At 35.1% G+C, this 21,101-nt stretch overlaps 1 protein-coding gene across 4 annotated transcripts in view; it reads left to right on the top strand.

The window, feature by feature from the left end:
• Window positions 1-3,223: 3,223 nt before the first annotated feature.
• Window positions 3,224-21,101, top strand: part of LOC131675125 (trithorax group protein osa) — a 1,031,961-nt gene continuing 1,014,083 nt past the window's right edge. For all 4 annotated transcript variants that reach the window (XM_058953975.1, XM_058953976.1, XM_058953974.1 and 1 more), the window contains exons 1-2: window positions 3,224-3,671; window positions 3,764-3,978. In XM_058953975.1, coding sequence (XP_058809958.1) covers window positions 3,458-3,671; window positions 3,764-3,978 — 429 coding nt within the window. In that variant the 5' untranslated portion in view covers window positions 3,224-3,457. The remainder of the gene's footprint in view (window positions 3,672-3,763; window positions 3,979-21,101) is intronic.

The following is a 21,101-nucleotide window of genomic DNA, read 5'->3' as shown; positions in this document are numbered from 1 at the left end:
TCTTATAATTTTTTTAGTGGAAATGTATTTGATTTGAAGCTGTGAATTAATTTATTCATTCTCTTTATTCATTCCAATTTATTCATTTCAATTTCGCTCCTTATTATGCCGTTTGTTATTTTATATGAGAGATTAGTTCATTTTTTCCATCATACACTTATTACAGTTACAGTTAAGTATTAATAATCTAATTCAATGAAAAATTTTTAATATCATTTTTATCTGAATTGAGTCTACTTAAGCGAGAATGCGCTCATAACGTGCCTGGGGCTGCAGCTTGTAAAACTTCACTTATTAATCGGCGAGGCACTGGAGGTGCGCGAGATACAGGGTCAGTGCCAGTGATGAGAATCCTATGACGCTACAAAAGATTTTATTTTCATGAAGTTGTATCGTATCTATATTGTTTATATAACTATGATCAAGATTCACAGATGGCATTTCCATAGCATCTCGGTCGTAGCTGTATAAACGATATAGATGTGATACGATTTCGTGAAAATGAAATTTTTTGTAGCGTCATCGGATTCTCATCACTGGTCAGTGCTTTCTTCCCATACTTTCGTTAACCTTACCTTGTGGCTGTCGAGTAATTCTAAGTTCCGACCATGACGACGAACAAAAATGAACTGGATACACCGTATTAGCTGCTTAATTGAAGCTGCCTTTTTCAAGGTGAGGTTATTCATACAGAGCTTTGCGATATGTAAGTGCTGCATCTTTGAAAGTTATGATCGGATTGTCGAGAATCTATACTATAATTAAATTTGTTCGTATACGTTTTATAGTCTTCGAGCGTCTACTGGTATAAAGTTCTACAAATGATACGAGAAAAGCGATAAATAGAAAGAGGCCGAGATACAGAGCTGATCTTCCGATTCGTATTTACGTTTCGTAGTTTTTCACTCAGAGGCCAGTTACGTATTCAAATACTAATGCCATTTGATGGATCAGCAGATGCAGTCGATGTTTGGAGAGATATCTTATTTTTTTTATATTTAATTTCTTAGACAGCTACAATTTTTGTTTTATATTAATTTCTTATAAGCAAATGTAAATACCAATCCATGAAAAGAAGAAAGAAAACATTTTGTCTTAAATTAGTTCATATCTACACAGTACAATAATTTATAAAGTAGCAAGAAAAATGAAAATAATGAAATTTTCTAAAAATCGGTTTTATAAAATTTCTGCAACGTTTTGAAGATCAAAATGAAAGTAGAAAGAAACGTTTTTGAAACTTACGGAAAACGTAGATCTGATTTGTCTACAGATTAAAAAATGCATACGTACCGTTTCAGGACTGTTTTGAAACGTTTCTGAAACTACAAATTTTCATTGGGATCAGCGAAAAATCGGCTATGAAGGTTTCTCGAACGTTTCCGCTAAGTTCCTATAACATCCGAAATGATTTTAAAAAGTTTCTTGAAAATGAACGCGGACAATTTCCCGGTTGGATCAACGTTTCCGACACTCTTGATTGAAATGTTCCCAGATTTTCAAGAAACGTTTCAGGAATGTTGCTGATTTGATTGGTGCAGATAAAGTTTATATATCTGACCCTAACGTGATGATGGCCGTGGTTGCCAATTGGTCATTACACCTCAAGTTTGATTTTTTTCTTTTCTTCTGTCAGAATCTTTTGGAAAATTACATGTAACCAGTTTGTTCATACAATTAATGCATCCTTTTTCTGCACATTTACCCATTTAAAAATGCAACAAATTAGTACAAAATAAGTATATACTAATGTCAAGACAAAATAATATGAAATCCATAATCTAACGAAAATTATATACATTTTAATAATTGAAACTTGGGAATTTTACAAACATTTACATATAAACTGAATCTTGATCTGATTACTTGTAGCATACTCACGTTTACTTCGTTCACAAATGTTTTGGTATCAGTTGTACTTTTTAAAAGTAGCTTTTTTCTAATAAATTAACAAATTATTAGTCGACTATTAGATATAGTACGTGGTATTTTTGAATTATTTTATTTTATCACAAATCACTGAATCAATGCAGGTTGACGCAATTATAAAAATCAATGTCAATAATTTAATTCCAGCACATACTGACATACTGACTGAACACCAATTTACAAAAAAGAAATATATATATAGATATACTGATACATATAGATATACTGGCCCCATGACTGGACACCATATTGTTCCAAAACTGGCTTAACTAATCAACGCAGGAGACACGTTTTGGCCATACTCTCCCTAGACACACACTATCGCTCACGTCTAGCCTGCTCTAAAGCATTGCCGTCATCAATACCCTTGCGAAGACAGCCCGACAAACATGTAATGTAAAAAAAGAAAATCATCATATCTTATTTATTTTTAATTGTACATGATAGAAAACTAGTTATTTTTAATTGTACCATTTTAATTTTGCAAAAAATTAGCAACAAAGGGTATTGAATATTTGCCTTCAATATATTGCCTTTGGAAGGAAAATATTTAAAAAATGAAATGGCAGAAAAATTGTACCTTCTGTAAATTAAATTGTACCATCCGTAAAATAGCATAAATTTACTTAGAAAATAAATAATATGAAAACAACCAATTGACTGCATGCGCACAGTGTACTTCCGGATACGTTACTCATAATAAATGTCAATTGGTTGTTTTCATATTATTTATTTTCTAAGTAAATTTATGCTATTTTACGGATGGTACAATTTAATTTACAGAAGGTACAATTTTTCTGCCATTTCATTTTTTAAATATTTTCCTTCCAAAGGCAATATATTGAAGGCAAATATTCAATACCCTTTGTTGCTAATTTTTTGCAAAATTAAAATGGTACAATTAAAAATAACTAGTTTTCTATCATGTACAATTAAAAATAAATAAGATATGATGATTTTCTTTTTTTACATTATATGTTTGTCGGGCTGTCTTCGCGAGGGTGTCATCAATCTTTATACCTCAACTAATCTCTGGTCTGGTTTGATTGCGTCTCTTTTTCTTATTCCATGGTTGTGTAATGACTTGCATGGTACTTTGTTTTTCTATTACCGAAGTAATTTTAAAAATTTCTTGAAATAATGTGATAAAGCAAAACAAAATTTTCAAAATTTCTATCTGGCTAATTTACGCACTATCTCATTGTATATTTCTTTTTATGAGTAATTAAAAATTAATATATTGAAGAGTTTACTTTTGAGACCTTTCATTTTTCCAAACAATTAAAAAAATAATATGGTAATGGCCGTCGTCTGAGATGAAAACAGAAGTGTACATAATGGTTTAACTTTTAATGAAGTATATATAATATGTAAAATTATGCATTTGGAACTATTATTCTATTTTTATAATTTGTAATAAAGTTTATAACTTATTAACTTTAAAAAAAGACGGCGTACCAAGTCAATCAATATTCGAAACGGTAGCTTATAACCGTTTCCAAGTATGTGAAGTTATTTATCAACAGGTATGAGTCAATATCGTCCTGAGGATGCTGGAGGGAATCCCGGCTCTGAAGTAAAATCTCCAAGAGAAATTCACCAAAATAATTCCCAATTAGATGTAACAGTCAAAACAGAGACTCAAGATACAATTGTTCATGTAACTCATTCTTTTTCTAACCAAATTCGTTCAGATTTTTCTGAAGAATATGTTTCTAAGATTTCAGCATCAGATTATCCAAGTATGAAGTTTTAAAAATTGAATATTTATCTGTAATTAGCTATTTTTTCAGTGTATGCAAAATTTATGTTGAAAATTCTTTTTTCATATCAGGGCAATCTAGATTTTCGTCATCATCACAAAATATTACTCAACCAACAGGTCCTACACCTACCTTGAATCAATTACTTCAAGCAACTAGCAGTCCTGGTCATCGTTTTCATAACAATTATTCTTCAATCGGGTCTGAATCATATCAACAATCTTGGCAACGATCACCTGTTATGTCACCGATTTACTCTCAATCCACTCAAAGGCCAACACAAATGGTATAATATTTATTATAATAATTTGAGTTTTTCAATATTTCAGTCAGTTATAGTTTATTTTATCAGTTTGTTGTGAGGCCTTGTCTTTGAAATAATAAGAATATCATACATCTAAAATGTTTATAAAACAAATAATTTATTCATTGAGTTAAAGCAAAAATGTTTTTATATATGCCATGGAACTAGTAGCTCTAGATTTACAAAGTAGTTTTTTATATTAATTGGGTAACTTTACATAATTTTTATTATGAACTTTGTGTCATAGCGCAAATTTTAAAATTGTTTCAGCACAAATTTAAAAATGTTTTTCTTCTAAATTGATCAATGCTTGTGTACAAATTATAATCACTAAATGATTAAAAATAATGAAACATGATTTATGTTTTTTGTAGTAATAATTAATAAATGCAGTTCATATAATACGAATAGTTATAGAATTCAACAGTGACTACTAATAAAATTTGTATAACCTAAAAAACATGTTTGTGAATGTTGAGAACAAAGCCACTAAGCTATTGGAATGATCCATTTTTATAAATTTAATAAAGCTACTACATTTTCTACACTACATATACTACATATATACACTATATATACTACAAGGTCCATGGAGTCCATATTTTCATTTTAAATTTCACATGTAGCAATTGACTGAATGTTGAATCCTTTAAGAATATTTATTAACGGTAAAGTTTCATTTCATATTCTAGAGTTCCTAAAAAATAATACAGAGTTCATTCCTGATTTATATTCAAAGCAGCTTATACTAATAAAAAAATGAATTTTTCTTCATTCAAATGAACTGATAAACCTTTCTTATACTGATAAGTGACAACTGATACATAGATTTTCTTAAAATTAAAAGAAAACCAATATTCTTAAGTTCTTTTTGAATTACTCTGTAATTTAAAAAGAATCTTTTCCATACTTAACGCTATCATCAACGGCTTATTTTAAAGTGTCACTATGTGATCTACTATACTGTTGCTGTTATGATGTGAGAGAAGCTACTTATGTTCTAGATGGTAAAGATGCTCAAGATTCAGAGTCATTAATAGTTAATAAAAAAAAAGAGAGAGTTGAACTTCTAGATATGGTATTATAAGTGATAACTATTTGTAGGAGAAAACCATTTATTATGTTCAATCATAAAATCAAAAATAAAGAAACAGTAATAGCGCTTTGACACTCACACTCACACTGTAAATTAATATAAATCACACTTACAAGTGTAAAAGTATTGTGAAAAATGTGTACCGTATAAAAAATAATGACGTCTTTGAAAAGATATCATTGAACGTCTTTAAATGATGATTTTCAAAGATGTCATTAACCATTAAATCGATGTACCATACGAAAACTAGCACCATTTTTTTCGCGTTGACAAAGACTAACACTTTCCTAATTTCGGATGAAAACTAACACTTTCTAATTGCAAATAGTTTCGAAAAGTTTTCATCGATAGTAAGCTAATAAACGTATGTAGGATCAGCGTGAAATCGAAAAAAATGACATTGTAAAGTAGAACAATAGATAAAGCAGCTACTTATTAATTTTTTTTAACAAAGATAGATCTTCATCGTAATGCATATTACAAATCAAATATCACAGAAACTGAAATATATATATTTTTAGCGGTAACAGTATCTGCAGATATAATATAAAATAATATAATAATAATAAAGAAAATTAAACATATACACACAAGAGAATTATTTAATTTAATTTGTATTATCAATTAATATTACTAGAGAATACGGCAGCCTTTCATAACAGTTTTTACTTTAAATTTATTCTATAATTTCTTTTAAGAATTCTTAAAATGAAAATAAGAGGAAATGTTGTCGTATTAAATAGTAATCAAGTTAAGTAAAATAGTTGTTTATTCAATGAAACTTTTACTCATGCATGTTATGCTTACATATTTCAATTTTGCCTTAAAAAATTACAAATGTTTATTGCTAAAAGACTTACGTATTTTTTCGTAGTAAAGATAATATTTTACGTACAACTGACGGATCAAAATAATTACATCATTATCAAAAATATATTGGAAAAATTACCTTTTTAAAATCACATCGATCAAATTTCAATTTTAAATAACGATTCTATTATAATAAGATTTCATTATAGAATGGCAAGTGCTTTTCAGGAATATATTTTTTTATCATCGTTCTAATAACGTTCTTTTCTTTTCATTCAAGGGTATTGTTTTTCTATAAGCTTTTTGCAGAGCATAATCTTTAACATAGCTGTTAGAAAATGTCCTTTTCAAAACGCTGACGTTAACTAGCGGCGCTGTAAAATCATAAGTCACTTTCTTTTCAGCAGTCGGTGTAACTATAAAATCCTTACCCGAAGATACTTGTATGATGTTTGAATGTTGAAAAACTTATCACACATAATTTGGAAATCTTACGTCTTCTTGGAAAATTCCTTTCACCTCATAAGGTTTCTTATCTTTACTCCTCCGACTTTTACGAACCAAGTCTAAATAAAAATTTCTTGCTTTTTTGCCTTATTCTCAATGCAAGCAAGTACTGAGTCACTAGTATTTTATCTGTGATCCACTTCGAAGAACGATGATTTTCATTTTATTTGTAACTGTCGCTTTAATCAACAATCAAGAAACAATTTTATTTTTATTTTGCCCACCGCAGTTGTTACAAAATAGCTAGAACTCAGTGATACCTGAATTATCATTTTTTTTTTCGTTTAATAAAAATCCCATAGGTAGGAAGTAATTTCATTTGGTTCTCGACATCCAATCATCTCATTCCATGCGTTATTAATTGCCCGGTGAATAGCCATATCGAATATATGGAAATTCTAAATATTGAATTTTCAATAGTAGTACATCGGCCCAATATTAGCTCTTGGAGTAGTCTGGATTTTTTACATATCAAATGTAGCAGCATAAATATTATTGAACTTTTTGGTGTCTTCTTTTGCTTTACTCATCAACTATCTTAAACATGTCTTATTATTAATATAAGCGTTATATTCTTCATGTTCTGCCTTTTTGAGAATACTGTAGTTTTTGTATCGTTCACAATCATGTGACGTCGGTTGACGAGATATATTTCTCAGACGCACTTTTTGGTCTATTCTTTCGGACAATAACCGGGACGTGCGTTGCCACTATCGCGGAAAATTCTCTTTTTGGCGACGGAGGATTGAAGCTTTACTATACATACCACACGCTTGGAAATATAGTTGTGCTTCGCGTTATTTTACCACACTCTTGGAAATAAAATAACGTAACAGGGAGCCTATCTAATATGCACTCGACCACACGCTCGGCAATCGAGTGTAACTATCTAAAATAAAAAAAAACCGTACGCGAAACTAAGAAAGAAAAGAATGAACCGAATTAGAGTTTTGGTTTTTTTTATTAAATTCGTTTATTTACTTTTTTGTACTTATTTCCCACACACACGGAGGTCCTTTTTATAAAATACCGAACTAGAACGAACTGGGGTAAAAACTGCCTATTTTTCTTCAAGAGCTTCCTTTTATGTTTTTCGCAAGAGAGTCCCACTCTAAATTCCTTGTCATTTTTGGGCAGGAAGAACTCAAATTTTCCTAATTTAATTGATTGGAAAATTTGGGGAGTGTCTCAAGCGTAAGCGAAATTTGATCCCTAATTGGTCGGGGCGGAGTATGCGGGAGTGGCCTCATTCAAGTGTTTTGGGCCCTCTTCACACAGATGGCCCTCTATGTACTATTTTTATCTTTAATTATTTAAACTAATTTTATTTAAATTAATCGTGTGTGTGGTACTCTAATCTTACTAATACAAAAATATTATTTAGTCTATAATAAAACTAAAGTACAGAACAAAAGTTAAGGATTATATTAATCTGGAAACAAACAAGATTTTAATAGCTTTAACTAATTAATTAATTAATTACCGAAAATCCATAAGAAATTCTGGAAAATCGGAGTTAATTATTATGAATATAATCATCAACTTTCGTTCAAGACATTTTTAAATTTTTTAACGCAAAGTTGAGTGTATTCAACGATTAAACACACAAAATTCACAATAAAAATCTTAATTAATATGGAAATATATAATGAATTATTATATATTTCTATATTTATATTTATATATAAAACTAAAGCTATTCGAGCAATAAACAAAAACTATTAATCAAAATAGTCTTTGTTAATTACTTGAATACTACTTGAAACAGACAAGTCTCGCATATTTTTGAGAGATCTGCAAGCAAATGTGCTTCCTTTACTTTAAAAGAAATTAATAAAATTGAAAAAAAATTAATAAAATTGAAAAGAAATTAATAAAATTAAAAAAAAATTAATTAAAATAAAATAATTGTATTATGGATAGGATGCACATGTGCGCTGCAGTTCTCCATTTTCCTGAGATGTTCGCAATCTGGCTATTCCGGATGGCGCGGTTGTAAACTCGCTCTGATTATTATGGTACACTTCCAAACACCCGAAAATTGCCAGATGCGCGAGACGAAAACTGTCGTTCACGAAGAAAATTTTCTTTTCTCAGCTATACGCGATTTATAATCCTAATTTACGAGCTAAGTGTGTGGCCTGTTTTTCCTGTTCCCTTTTTATGTAAAGCCGCCGTTACAACCACGTCTATATCTTTTGCGGCCACTTATTGAGGCAATTCCATTTCTTTGTATTACTATCAAGACTCCAAAATAAGGCATGTAAATGTTCTCGATCCTTTATATCTATTTTCAAATAGCAATTTTTTTCTGATTCGGGATCACTGTATCCTATCGAGATGTACGTGGATTGATGGACTTTTCATTTCTACCAACTTCTACTTGATCGTGTGAACGAGTTTACTTTACTTTGAAGTCAATCGAATTAGTTGTATTTGCCTTCATCTTGCGAACTAACATCGAAGGTTAATTTGTTCGCTAAATACCAGGTCGACAAATAAATCGTTTGCTGAAAGACTATTGGAAAAGAGATTGCGGTGAAAGCTCCATATCGTAAGAATTCGCCGATAGAAGACTTGTCAAAGTTGCTCGTTGAATTCTCGTCATTTTATATTGATTCAAATATAAATGCATCAACTTCTTAATTAAAAATTTCAGTATCACAATCTTCAAGCATTCTCTCGTAACTACTTGTAGCTTTGATAAATGTTATGAGCCTCGGCGTTGTCGGTTGACGTATTTCTATGTTAGGGTTGGCTTGGTTGTTGGTGATGATGGTTTCATGGAAGGCCTTCTGAAATCTAGAAGAAGTTAAAACATTGGATGTATTATCAGTTGAAGTTATGTCACTGATGCCATCATCGGGGCCTTCATTAGAGGTGCTTGCAATGTCAAGATCTGAAATGAATTTTTCTTGTTTAATAAATTTTTTATTAGTTAATAGATATTTTTAATTTACAAAAAAAAAGCTTTCTTTAGAAAGGCTATTCTAAAAAAAGTTTGCACAACTTCAATATATGAGAGTTAATAAAATAAAAAATTACCATCGAAATGTTGAAAGAGAAAATTACTTGGTTCTAATCTTCATTCAGCAACAAGATTGGAGCATTGCTTTAGTCCAAAACTGTGAAAGAAGTATCATAAAAATAGTCGCAAAACATAAAATTTTTTGTTAACTTATCCAAGACACAGTCTCAGAGTTGAAAATGATTATTTTATTTTTCTTATAGGAGCCTTCGTTTTAATAAAAAAAAATTGTGGAAAATAAGCGTATTTAGTTTTCATAATATCTAGAGTCAATTTGATCGAATCTGCTACTATTTATTTATTCCAAGTTATTAATCAAGTTTGCTACGCAGATCACTTGGTTAATTATTATTCCGATAATCTCATGCTATGCTAAATGCCTTATTTGAAAATCTGTTTCATTTAAGTGACGCTACATACACTAACGGAAAAATGTGTCCGATATAGAACGATTTCCACATCATTCTGAATAAAATTTTTAATTTTAACAAGTTAACGTTGGCTGGCCCCCTTAATTAAAAGTATGCGCATACAATTAATAATGATCTAATAATTTGTCTGAAACAATAAATATCGTCTACTGCATAGGGAACATCATTAATTTTACTTAGATGATGTGTCTTCATCCATTTCGATGTTTTTTCAGAGTACACAGCTTTCCAAGCATAAAAAAGCTGAATAAATAGTTCAATAATAACACTGTTTTTATCACGCAGCTAACAGAGCAGAGAGGGTGATTTTCAAAATTTGTTATATATTGTATGTTTTGGATGTTAAAACTTATTGCAGGAAATCGAGGGAAAAGGTGTCTTTCACCGACCTCGATAAAGACACCTTTTTTTATCACATAAGTGTTAAAATTAAATAAAGAAAAAACACGATTTTACATATTATTTTTGAATTTTATAAGAAATCAAAATAATATAGCGTTAATCTAAGTTCATATTTATATTTCTTGACAAAAAATACATCGAAAACATATTTTGCATATATTTTACTACAAAATTGACGATGTTATAAAAACAGAAATAATTTTAAATAATTATGCTTAGATCACAATATTCTATTAATTTTCGAACAAAAAATGCTAGTTTTCGTCCATAATTAGATTGCAACTGATTTAAAAACTTTTGTCAAAAAAAATTTTCTTTTAAACTCGCAGATTTAAAGTATTAGTCTTCGTCGGTAGATATCAAAAGTGTTAGTTTTTGCCATCATGAGGATACAAGTGTTAGTTTTCGTATGAAATCGTAAAAGTGCTAGTTTTCGTATGGTACGTCGAAATCGTGTTATGAGTTCGAATAAAAAATGACCTCATTGAAAGATATTTTTATTAAAATATTCGTTTTTTATACCTTATTGCGATAAAAACTGCCTGGTAATAGAAAAGATGTATAATTATTTTTAAAAATGAAAGAGAAAAATTTTACTCGACCGGAAATTGAACCTAAAAACTTTAAATTACTATAACTGTACTTTACTACTTTGCTACATATGGCTGTTAAGATAATTACTATTTTTGTTCTATATCTTATAATTTGAAGATTGTCTATCCTTTAAATATTTTTTTAGTTCAGCTTGATTATTTGTTAAAAGACGTCTTAATTTTTAAATATACTCTTAAATGAATTATTATTTAGAATTGTAAAAATATTAATAAGTGCCAAGGAGACTATTGAATAATTGAATAGATGACTATTCTAAAACGACATTTTAATGGACAAATAATTTTGTTTAGTGTTAAATGACGTTTTTCTAATACGAGGGTGTCCCGATAAGTACTTAGCCTCACCGCCCGATGGCGCCACTCTCGTAAAAGAAATATTCTATCACGTAGTACAACCTTCTCGATGGTTACTGTCAAGATTTCAGCCGGATCGGAGTTGTAGTTTATTTTTGAGAGCGTGTGAAAGCAAGTGTGTCCGTTGATTTTTGAAAAATTGAAAAAGAGCAGTATCAGTCGGTGATTCGATTCTTGTTTTTGAAAGGGAAATCGCGCAGCGAAATCAAAAAGCATTTGGATGCTGTGTACGGTGACTCTTCTCCTTCGATGGCGACCGTCAAAAATTGGTTTAACGAGTTTCAACATGGTTGCACGTCGATTTTTGAAGAGCCGCGTCCAGGTGCTCCGAAAACGACTACCACGGAGGATAACGTGACAAAAATTCACGATCTCGTATTGGCAGATCGACGATAAAAGGTGCGCGAGATAGCTAAGATCGTAGGTATCTCAAAAGACCGCGTGGGTCATGTCCTGCATGAAATTTTGGGCATGAGAAAGCTGTCGGCGCGATGGGTGCCGCGTTTGCTCACTCCGGACGACAAGCGCAATCGTGAGACAACTTCAGAGCAATGCCTGACGCTGTTTAAGCGTAATCCGAAGGAGTTTCTGCGTCGTTTCGTGACAGTCGACAAAACATGGATCCACTGGTATACACCAGAGACCAAGGAACAGTCGAAACAGTGGACTTTACCCGGCGAACGTGCTCCGAAGAAGGCGAAGACTGCCCCATCGGCCGGAAAGGTGATGGCCACAGTTTTCTGAGATTCACAAGGTGTGATCTACATCGACTACCTGGAGAGGGGCAAAACGGTCACAGGGCTGTATTATGCCGAATTATTGGGTCGATTCGACGTCGAATTGTAGAAAAAACGGCCCCATTTGGCGAAGAAAAAAGTGCTCTTCCACCATGACAACGCACCGGCTCACACCTCCGCCGTCGCCATGGCCAAATTGGTCGAATTAGGCTACGAACTGCTGCCCCATCCACCGTATTCTCTAGATTTAGCCCCGTGCGACTTCTTTTTGTTTCCAAACTTGAAAAAGTCATTCGCCGGGCAGAAATTTGAGTCGAATGAGGAGGTAATCGCTGCCATGGAAGTCTACTTTTCAGACCTCGAGGAAACGTATTTTTCAGACGGGTTAAAGAAGTTGGAGCATCGCTGGGCCAAGTGTATCGAATTAAAAGGAGACTATGTTGAAACATAAAACGCCTGTTTTCCAAAATTTCCGTTTTTCTTTTGTAGGCTAAGTACTTATCGGACCACCCTCGTATGTATATACGTATATAAATGAGTAATGAAAAATAATTTAATTGCTACTGAGTTTAGATGCTCAAAAGGAGAATATTTGAGCAAAATCAAAATTAACACTTCTTGGTATTTGATCTGAGCAATAGTTCACTAAATCAATATGTAGATACATACCAAAGAGATGTAATTTAACATCAAACGAAATTACTTAATCCTTTGACTGTGGCGCGCTCTCGGATGAATCCATCTATATGGTCGATGTGTTTTTCGCTTATCAGTCGGTGAAATTAGTGAACACTGAAAGTGACCAAATCAGTTCCCGGAAATTTGATACCATTCTTAGGGTAAAATGTAATGGCAAAAAAATTAAAAATAAAAAGGCGTACGAGGTCTGTCCGGAAAGTATCGGGCCTACATTTATATCTTCGCGCCATAGTGTTCGAGCGACCTCTACCGGACAGAAACGTCAACAGTAAAGCCTCACGAATCTATTGGTTACTTACTGACACCTGCCGGACGTATAGTTCATGCGCAGCGTGTCTTTGTTTACAGTGCCTTTTTCGCGTTCGTCGGATTTTGATATTGTCAAAAATGACTGAAAAACAAGATCTACGAATTTGCATCAAATTTTGCCTTCAACTCGGAAAAACGAGTTCGGAAACTATTGAAATGATGCAAAAGGCCTTCGGAAGCGAGTGTATGAGTAAAACACGAATAAAAGAGTGGTATAAACGGTTCAAGGATGGTCGTACTTCTGTCGATAGTGATTCTCGTTCCGGCCGACCTTCGACGACAAAAACCGCAGATAATATTGAGCGGGTGCGACTTGCAATCGAACATGATCGTCGTATGACTGTGTGAGAACTAGAAGAAGACCTTGGGATACCAAAAACTATCATTTCAGAAATTTTAACCGAAAATTTAGGAATGAAACGCGTGTGTGCGAAATTCATCGCAAAATTGCTCACAGCAGAGCAGAAGAACATTTGTTTAGAAATCGCTCTGGACAATCTGGAAATGGTCAATAATGATGATAATGTGCTTAGAAAAGTTATTACAGGTGATGAATCATGGGTTTATGGTTATGATCTTGAAACAAAACAACAATCTTCACACTGGAAGCATTCTGAATCGCCAAGACCAAAAAAAGCACGTCAAAGTCGGAGCAATGTTAAGTCAATGTTGATTGTTTTTTTCGATTGTGAAGGTGTTGTACATCACGAATATGCACCAACAGGTCAGATAATCAATAAAGAATACTACGTTTAAATTTTAAAACGTTTGCGTGATGCAGTAAGAAGAAAACGGCCGCACTTTTGGGAAAGTGGTGACTGGCTTCTCCATCACGATCATGCGCCAGCGCATTCATTCAATCTTGTGCAGCAGTTTTTGAGCAAACACAATATCGCATTGCTTCGACAACCTCCATACAGTCCCGGCATAGCCCCTTGTGACTTTTGGCTGTTTCCAAAACTAAAAAAACCACTCAAAGGACACCGATTCGATGACAAAACAACGGTTGAAAACAATGCAACGAGTGTACTTAAGGCTATCCCTAAAAGTGAGTCCCAGGACTGTTTTGAAATGTAGAAACATCGACGGAATCGTGTTGTTCAATCAAGTGGGGATTACTTTGAAGGATGCCCTCCACCAGATGATAAAGAATAACGCTAGCACGAATATATAAAGGTAGGCCCGATACTTTCCATAGAGACCTCGTATATATACACTTTTATTATATATTAATGGATTTGTGATGGCGTATATATACGCCTTTACGAGTAGTAGTCAAAAGGTTGAATCCATTAAAATTTTGTTCTTGAATAATGTTATCGATTATGTCATCTAACATCTTGATTGTGTGAGTTTTATGTATTGTAACATATATTTCTATATTATAGTTGCTGAGAAACTTTCTAACGAAAACTATTAAATTGCTCTTAATATAAATTGTTCAAATGTATATGTCAATGTTTTATGTTTACTTGTTAATATTTTTGCAATTTTTGCAACTTTGAATTATGATGCATCCTGTTGCGGTGTTTTCCGGTTGTTTGCCGAAGAGTTCATTGATACTCATTCATTTTTAGCAAATTCCATATTTTTTTGTGCAATTGGAATTGTAGGAAAGAGACGAAGTAGTATCATATTTCTAGTGATAAGAATCCGATAACGCTGCAAAAAATATCATTTTTATGAAGTCGTATCGTATCTATATCGTTTATACAACTAATTATAAGCCTAAGGACACGGTGGCTCTCACGGGTCTAATTTACTGCTCGCACGTAATCCTACAGCGAAGATTCTTAGGGATCCAATGCTGTCTTAGGAGAGATATGTTGCATAATATAGAAAAACAGTTTTTTCGACAATAATTATGCAAAATATGTTAGCCATTTTTAAGCTAGCACTACTGGTCTATTATATTATAATAATTGGCCGTACTCACAAACACTCCCCAGACACCGGCTTAGCTTAGCGCTTGAGAATGATCAAAGAAGTTAGTATATCGTATGACAGTTCAAATACTTTTTCGGTTATATAATATATAAAAATTAAAAAAAGATAGGTATTCATTGAAAAATTGATAAAAAATAATTTTAAATTAGAACTCAAGTTACTAGGTTACCAGTGTCATTCTAAAAATATTTGATATGCTTTTACAATCATCGAACAATCTGGTAATTTGTTGGACATGTTTCGATCGTCTGAGGCGACTCTTTCGCTTAGTTTCGTTTGGACGGATAAAAACTTGACAATAACTGCATAGTAACTATTTTGGACTGGCGCGTGAATTTATTCCTTACCATATCCCCATTGTCAAGTTTGCTCGCGCGCCTACGAGCAAGTATGCCATTGGCTAAATGGTTTAGATTTACAAATCCTAGTAACACGCCTCTGTAGAACCTCTTAGAAGTATTGTCTTACTGGCTTTAATCGTGCCTACTATTGTCCTCGACGTCATCCATTTGCCTATTTTCTTTTAGCTCAATTGCATGTTCATTCTCATTACTTTGAGTTCATAGTCTCTAATTAATTATCTTTATCATTTCTGGTCACCTTTTCAGGATTTTAATAGGGCTTTATCTTGATCAATATCGTTTCAGTGTGCTCACCCTCGGACTTAGTATCGTTCCAGAATACTCTCTTAGACATTTTTTCATCTCGATATTCGTTTATATCCTTATTTTGCTAGTTTTAGCTATAAAATTGAAGTTCAGTGGATTTGGTATCAGGTTAGTGTTGGTGTTGAGGTTGGCGTCGGGGTAGGTATTGGTGTTAGTGTCGGGGTTGGTGTCATTGTTGGTGTTGGCGTTGGTACTGGTGTCGGAATTGATGTTGATGTTGAAAAAAATATTTTAAATTCTTCCATTTAAAAAAAAAATTCTGGTCAAAATTAATTCATGATATTTGGAAAAAAGATTTATATATGATTATTTCTCTATATAACGCCCAAAATACAAAAAAAAAAATTTTCTAGACAATGTTAGAAATATAAATATTTATAATTTTATTGTGCAATAAGTTTCATTAGAAAGAGAGTTTCATTCTCGACTAAGATTGAATAATATTTATTTTTCGTTACTAAAAAACAGATTGTATTTCAGGTTTACAAAAATAATAATTTATGACAGATAAAATTATTTATAAAATTATGTATAAAATCCAATTTACTTAGAACTTTATAATTAATACTACAATTTCAAATAGAATTATTGTTTTTCATGTACATTCAATATATTACGAGTACACTGTCGACTGAGTTACATTACATTCATCAAAAAGATTCAGTAAAAACTCAGTTTTAAAACAAAATAAATATTATGTCACAGTTTTATAATAATAAATATAAGTTTCCATGAATCTTTTACTCATTAACGTAAACTAATAATTTACTGCTTTTGAAAAACATAGATTTCGATGTAGTTATATGAAATTGAAATTTGCGTTTTGTTCTAAACTATTTGATACTTTTTAACTATACTCATATAAATCAGTAATACATTATTTTTTAAACATTTAAAATTTTTTTTTTGTGTTTTGGACATTATATAGCGATGATTGATCGTGACCCTTTGTGGGCGACACAAAGAAGCCTAGTTCACTCGTTTGATTTTTGTTGTTGTTGTTGTTTTATACGAAAGATTTATGCCTTCAATTTGTTCGTAGTTTCTAAATTGGTTAAGAGATTGAAATAACTTAAACACCTTTTTTAAGGGAAAAGCCTATAACGGCACAAAAACCAAAAAAATTTTATTAATTGACACTTACACAGAGAATTTTAATGAGAAGGAAATTGGATAGAGTATAGGAAAATAAAAGAGAGTAATTGACGCCGCGGGAGAACAATGGCCGCGTGCACGCAAGGAACCCACGAGTTGCACAACATACAACCGGCTGAATTATTCGAAGCACATTCGCACATTCACACACAGTTTTCCTTTTACAATGAAGAGATGCGATAATAGTATGATAGATGATGAGATAACAATACGATAATGTGTAGAATATACACGCTGTTCCGTTGAACAGAGGAGGTTCGCGAGGGAGCTCCGCACGCTAGACGATGTCGTCGACGACTGCCGGGCAAGCCGGAAGAGGAGAGCGTTCTCTCCACGATTGCCGCGCCAGCACCGTCAAGTGCTGCCACCGCGTGAGAGTTAGGGGCTCTAGCCTTTACAAATTGTTACGACTTAACATGCTGCCGGCCACGGCTGCGAGACTATTTCGAACAGTAATAGTGGAGCAGTGGTTAGACTTAACCTAGTAATTGAATTGTGCATAGATATAGATTATCCTAAGAAGTCTAATCGAATCTTTGATTCATTTACAAGTGGAACCAGTTTCCGTTGGAGGGACTGCTCCAATGATTAGCACCGTTATCACAAGCGGTTCGATGAATAGACTAATTAAATTCTTTATTAATTGAACAAGAACAACCTAATCTAATACGTAACATATATACATTTTTTTACAATACTAATTATTTATTCTGGAAGACTAGTCAGTCAAAGTTCGTTATCGATTCACTCGATCGCAATTCGGACCCCTATTCTAAAGGTCAGAATCTCGAATTAGTCAGGAACCCATTTAAACCGAATAGGTATCGCGTCGCAAGAGTCACCCTCTCGGCGTGACCCTTGAGCTTCTGGCTGTGGAACTTCCCGATTCCACCATTCTCGGGCCAGGCTTCATAGATGCACCACTCAGAATACGATAAGGTTCAACTCATGTATGGCAAACCAAATCGTGCACATCTGGGGGCAATGTCAACGATCATTCTGGGAGGGGTTGCTGAGATTCTGACGGGATTTTGCCACCCTGTTCTATGGCTAGTACGCAGAGCCTAGTGATGTTTCGTTTGTAGACTCCGGATGCCATCTTCACTGTTGCCACTCGAGCAATGCCATCGCTCCCAGGGTAAACCTCCTCGACGATACCTAGCGGCCATCTTGCGCAAGGAGAGTTCGTATCCTCCATCGATACGACAACCATGCCGGGTTTTAGAGTGGCCGTGGAATTCAGCCATTTAGTTCGGACTTGGAGTTCGTGCAAATATTCCTGGTGCCATTTCCTCCAGAAATCCTGTCTGGCCTTGCTTATGAACTGGTACGGCTTCAAACGATTGTCTGCGACTGAAACAAAGTCAGGTTCGGGTAAGAAGTTGAACGGACGTCCAATCAAAGCATGCGCGGGCGTTATCGCTAGAGGGTTATGAGGGTCTGCAGAAGTATAGTGGGCGAGAATTATGGATCGCTGCGATTTCCTTTAAAAAAGTTTCAAGCTGTTCATACGTAAGCGGTTGATTGGTCACCACACGATTCAAATGATATTTGAAACTCTTAACGGCGGCCTCCCACAATCCGCCGAAATACGGCGAGAGAGGAGGGTTAAACTGCCATACGATTCGTTTGGGGATCGTGAAGTTTTGGATAGCTTCTTGGAAAGCAGAAGTCCCGTGTAACTCGTAGAGTTTCTTAAGTTCATTATTTGCACCGACGAAATTGGTACCGTTATCGGACCTCATTATTCGCGGGATCTCATGCGTATTAATAAATCGACGGAGACAAGCGAGAAAGGCTTTAGTGGAAAGATCTGACGCTAACTCGATATGGACGGCCTTGGAAGCCATGCACACGAAAACACAACCGTATGCTTTAATGAAGCTACGATTACGTTCTTTCCTTTCTTTAATCAAAATAGGCCCGAAAAGATCTACACCGGTTTCCTCGAACGGATACTCGGGAGCAACGATCCTGTATTTTGGTAGATCCGCCATCTTGGCGTGAGGGAATTTTGGTTTCTGTCGAATGCACGGCACACATCGCTGTATGATATGCCTAATTTGGTCTTTGCCGCCGAGAATCCAAAATCGTTCTCTTACGGCGTAAAGTGTCATCTGGATTCGGCCGTGAAGTGTTCGACGATGAGCGTTACGAATGATCAGGTCGGAGATGTGGTGGGATTGAGGAAGCAATATTGAATGTCGCTGGTTGAACGTGAGGTCAGAATGTTTTAAACGACCGCCTACTCTGATCAATCCATCGCTGTCAAGAAATGGACTATTTTGAACGAATTTAGTTCGGTTCCTAAACTCACCACGATATTTATCATTGGGTGGATTTCGATCGGATTTTAAAGCTTCGATCTCGGAGGCAAAATATTCCCTCTGGATCAGAAGTAGGAGACGAAGTTCAGCCTTATCAACTTCAGCTTGAGTTAGATAACGAATCCCTCTTTGTGATTTGCCCGTGTCTGGAATCTCACCTTGAGGTAATTCCTTGCTCGTTAAACGGAGCATGTACGCTATCGATCTGATTAAGCAACCGTAATCCGAGTATCGGAGGTAAAAGGAGCTAGTCGAAAAGGTCGTTGCTAACGTGTGACTCGCAAGTAGAATCGGTGATTCAGGCCATTTATCTTCCGATAACCTCAGCCAGTGAGGACCGCAATTCCAGAGGGAATTCCTCACTAGTTCACCGGGTAACTGTCCTTGAGACAGTGCATCAGCTGGATTATCCGCCGACCGGACATGTCTCCATTCGACTTCATTACCTAATTCTTGAATATCAGCTACTCTATTTTTCTCATAAGTCCTCAACAGATGAGGCGCCTTTTTTAACCAAGATAAAACGATGGTTGAATCCGTCCAGAAGATGACCCGGTCAACGGAAAAAACCAGCTGTTTCCTAGCCTTGACGTATAACCTTTTCCGCGCCGGCTAATTCCAGTCGCGGTATTGTTTGATGATCGGTGGATGCTATTTTGGACTTGCTAACGAGCAACCTGACAGTAACGCGTCCTGTTGCGTCGACTGTGCGGATGTACACACCAGCGCCGTACCCTCGTGACGAAGCGTCATAAAAACCGTGTATTTCGGTTGACGTTGGAGTTTCCCCTCGTAGGTACCTCGGCTCTGCAAACTTCTGCACCTCGGGGAGTTGATCGGCAAACTTGACCCATTTCGTGTGGATCTCCTGCGGCAACGATTCGTCCCAGGTCAAATTTGACCGCCAGCAGTCTAACAAAAGGCCCTTTGCATATAAAATTAAGGGGCCTAGTAATCCTAAAGGATCGAAGATTCGTGTAACCTCTGAAAGCAATTTTCTTTTTGTAGAAACCAACTCCGTATTTTCCGGATCGCACGAGTACGTGAATATATCGCGTTCAGAATCCCAGACTATCCCGAGCGTCTTTTTGACTGCAGACTGTTGAACCCCGCAATCCAGTTCGAAGATTTTCTTGTCTATGTTGTCCAAAGCGGACGGATGGTTCGAAGACCATTTTCGAATGGTAAAACCTCCACGACTCAGAAGTTAGATCATCTCGTCACGAATCGCCAGCAGCTCTTCCAATGTCTCAGCTCCTGAAAGAAAATCGTCGACATAGAAGTCGCGACACAGAAGCAGCGAAGCTCGTGCAAATTTAGCTTCCTCATTCCTGGCCAACTGGTGCAGCGTGCGGATAGCTAGAAAGGGGGCGCTTTTGATTCCGAAGACTACAGTGTTAATGTAGAAAACCATTATTCGACCGTTGTAGTACCAGAGTATTTTCTGATATTTCCTGTCGTCGGGGTGAACCCAGACCTGCCGATACATTTTCTCAATGTCCGCAGTTAGAACGAAGGGGTGTGATCGGAAGCGCGTCATCTGCTCGACGAGAGTTTCCTGAAGAGTCGGACCTGCGAGCAGAACATCGTTTAGTGAGATACCGGTCGAGGTTTTTGCGGACGCATCGAAAACTACTCTGCACTTGGTTGTTTCGCTCGACTCCTTGATGACCGCGTGGTGAGGGAGGTAGTAACCGCTTTCGTCGTCGTACTCACACAGCGTCATATGGCCTAACTCCAGGTAGTTGTTGATCTCCTTCTCGTAAGCTTCCTTCAGGGCTGGATTTGCTTCGAATTTTCGCTCCAAAGCCTTGAAACGTTTCATCGCCAGGGCCTTTGAGTGGCCGAGTTCGAATTTCTCGCCTTTGAATGGTAACCTAACGGTGTAACGACCTGATTCATCGCGAGTGGTATTTTGAACGTAATGTTGTTCGCAAAGATTGTCGTCTTCGATCCTACTCGGCCGCGGTTCAAGATCTTCGACGGCGATGAAGCTTTCGAAAAGGGTGTCGAGTTTTACG

Source organism: Phymastichus coffea, unplaced genomic scaffold (genome assembly GCF_024137745.1).
Source record: "Phymastichus coffea isolate CEN01 unplaced genomic scaffold, Cenicafe_Pcof_1.1 PCOF00016, whole genome shotgun sequence".
Taxonomy (NCBI): domain Eukaryota; kingdom Metazoa; phylum Arthropoda; class Insecta; order Hymenoptera; family Eulophidae; genus Phymastichus; species Phymastichus coffea.
Note: the sequence above shows the minus strand (reverse complement) of the source record. Positions and strands in the feature narration are given on the sequence as shown.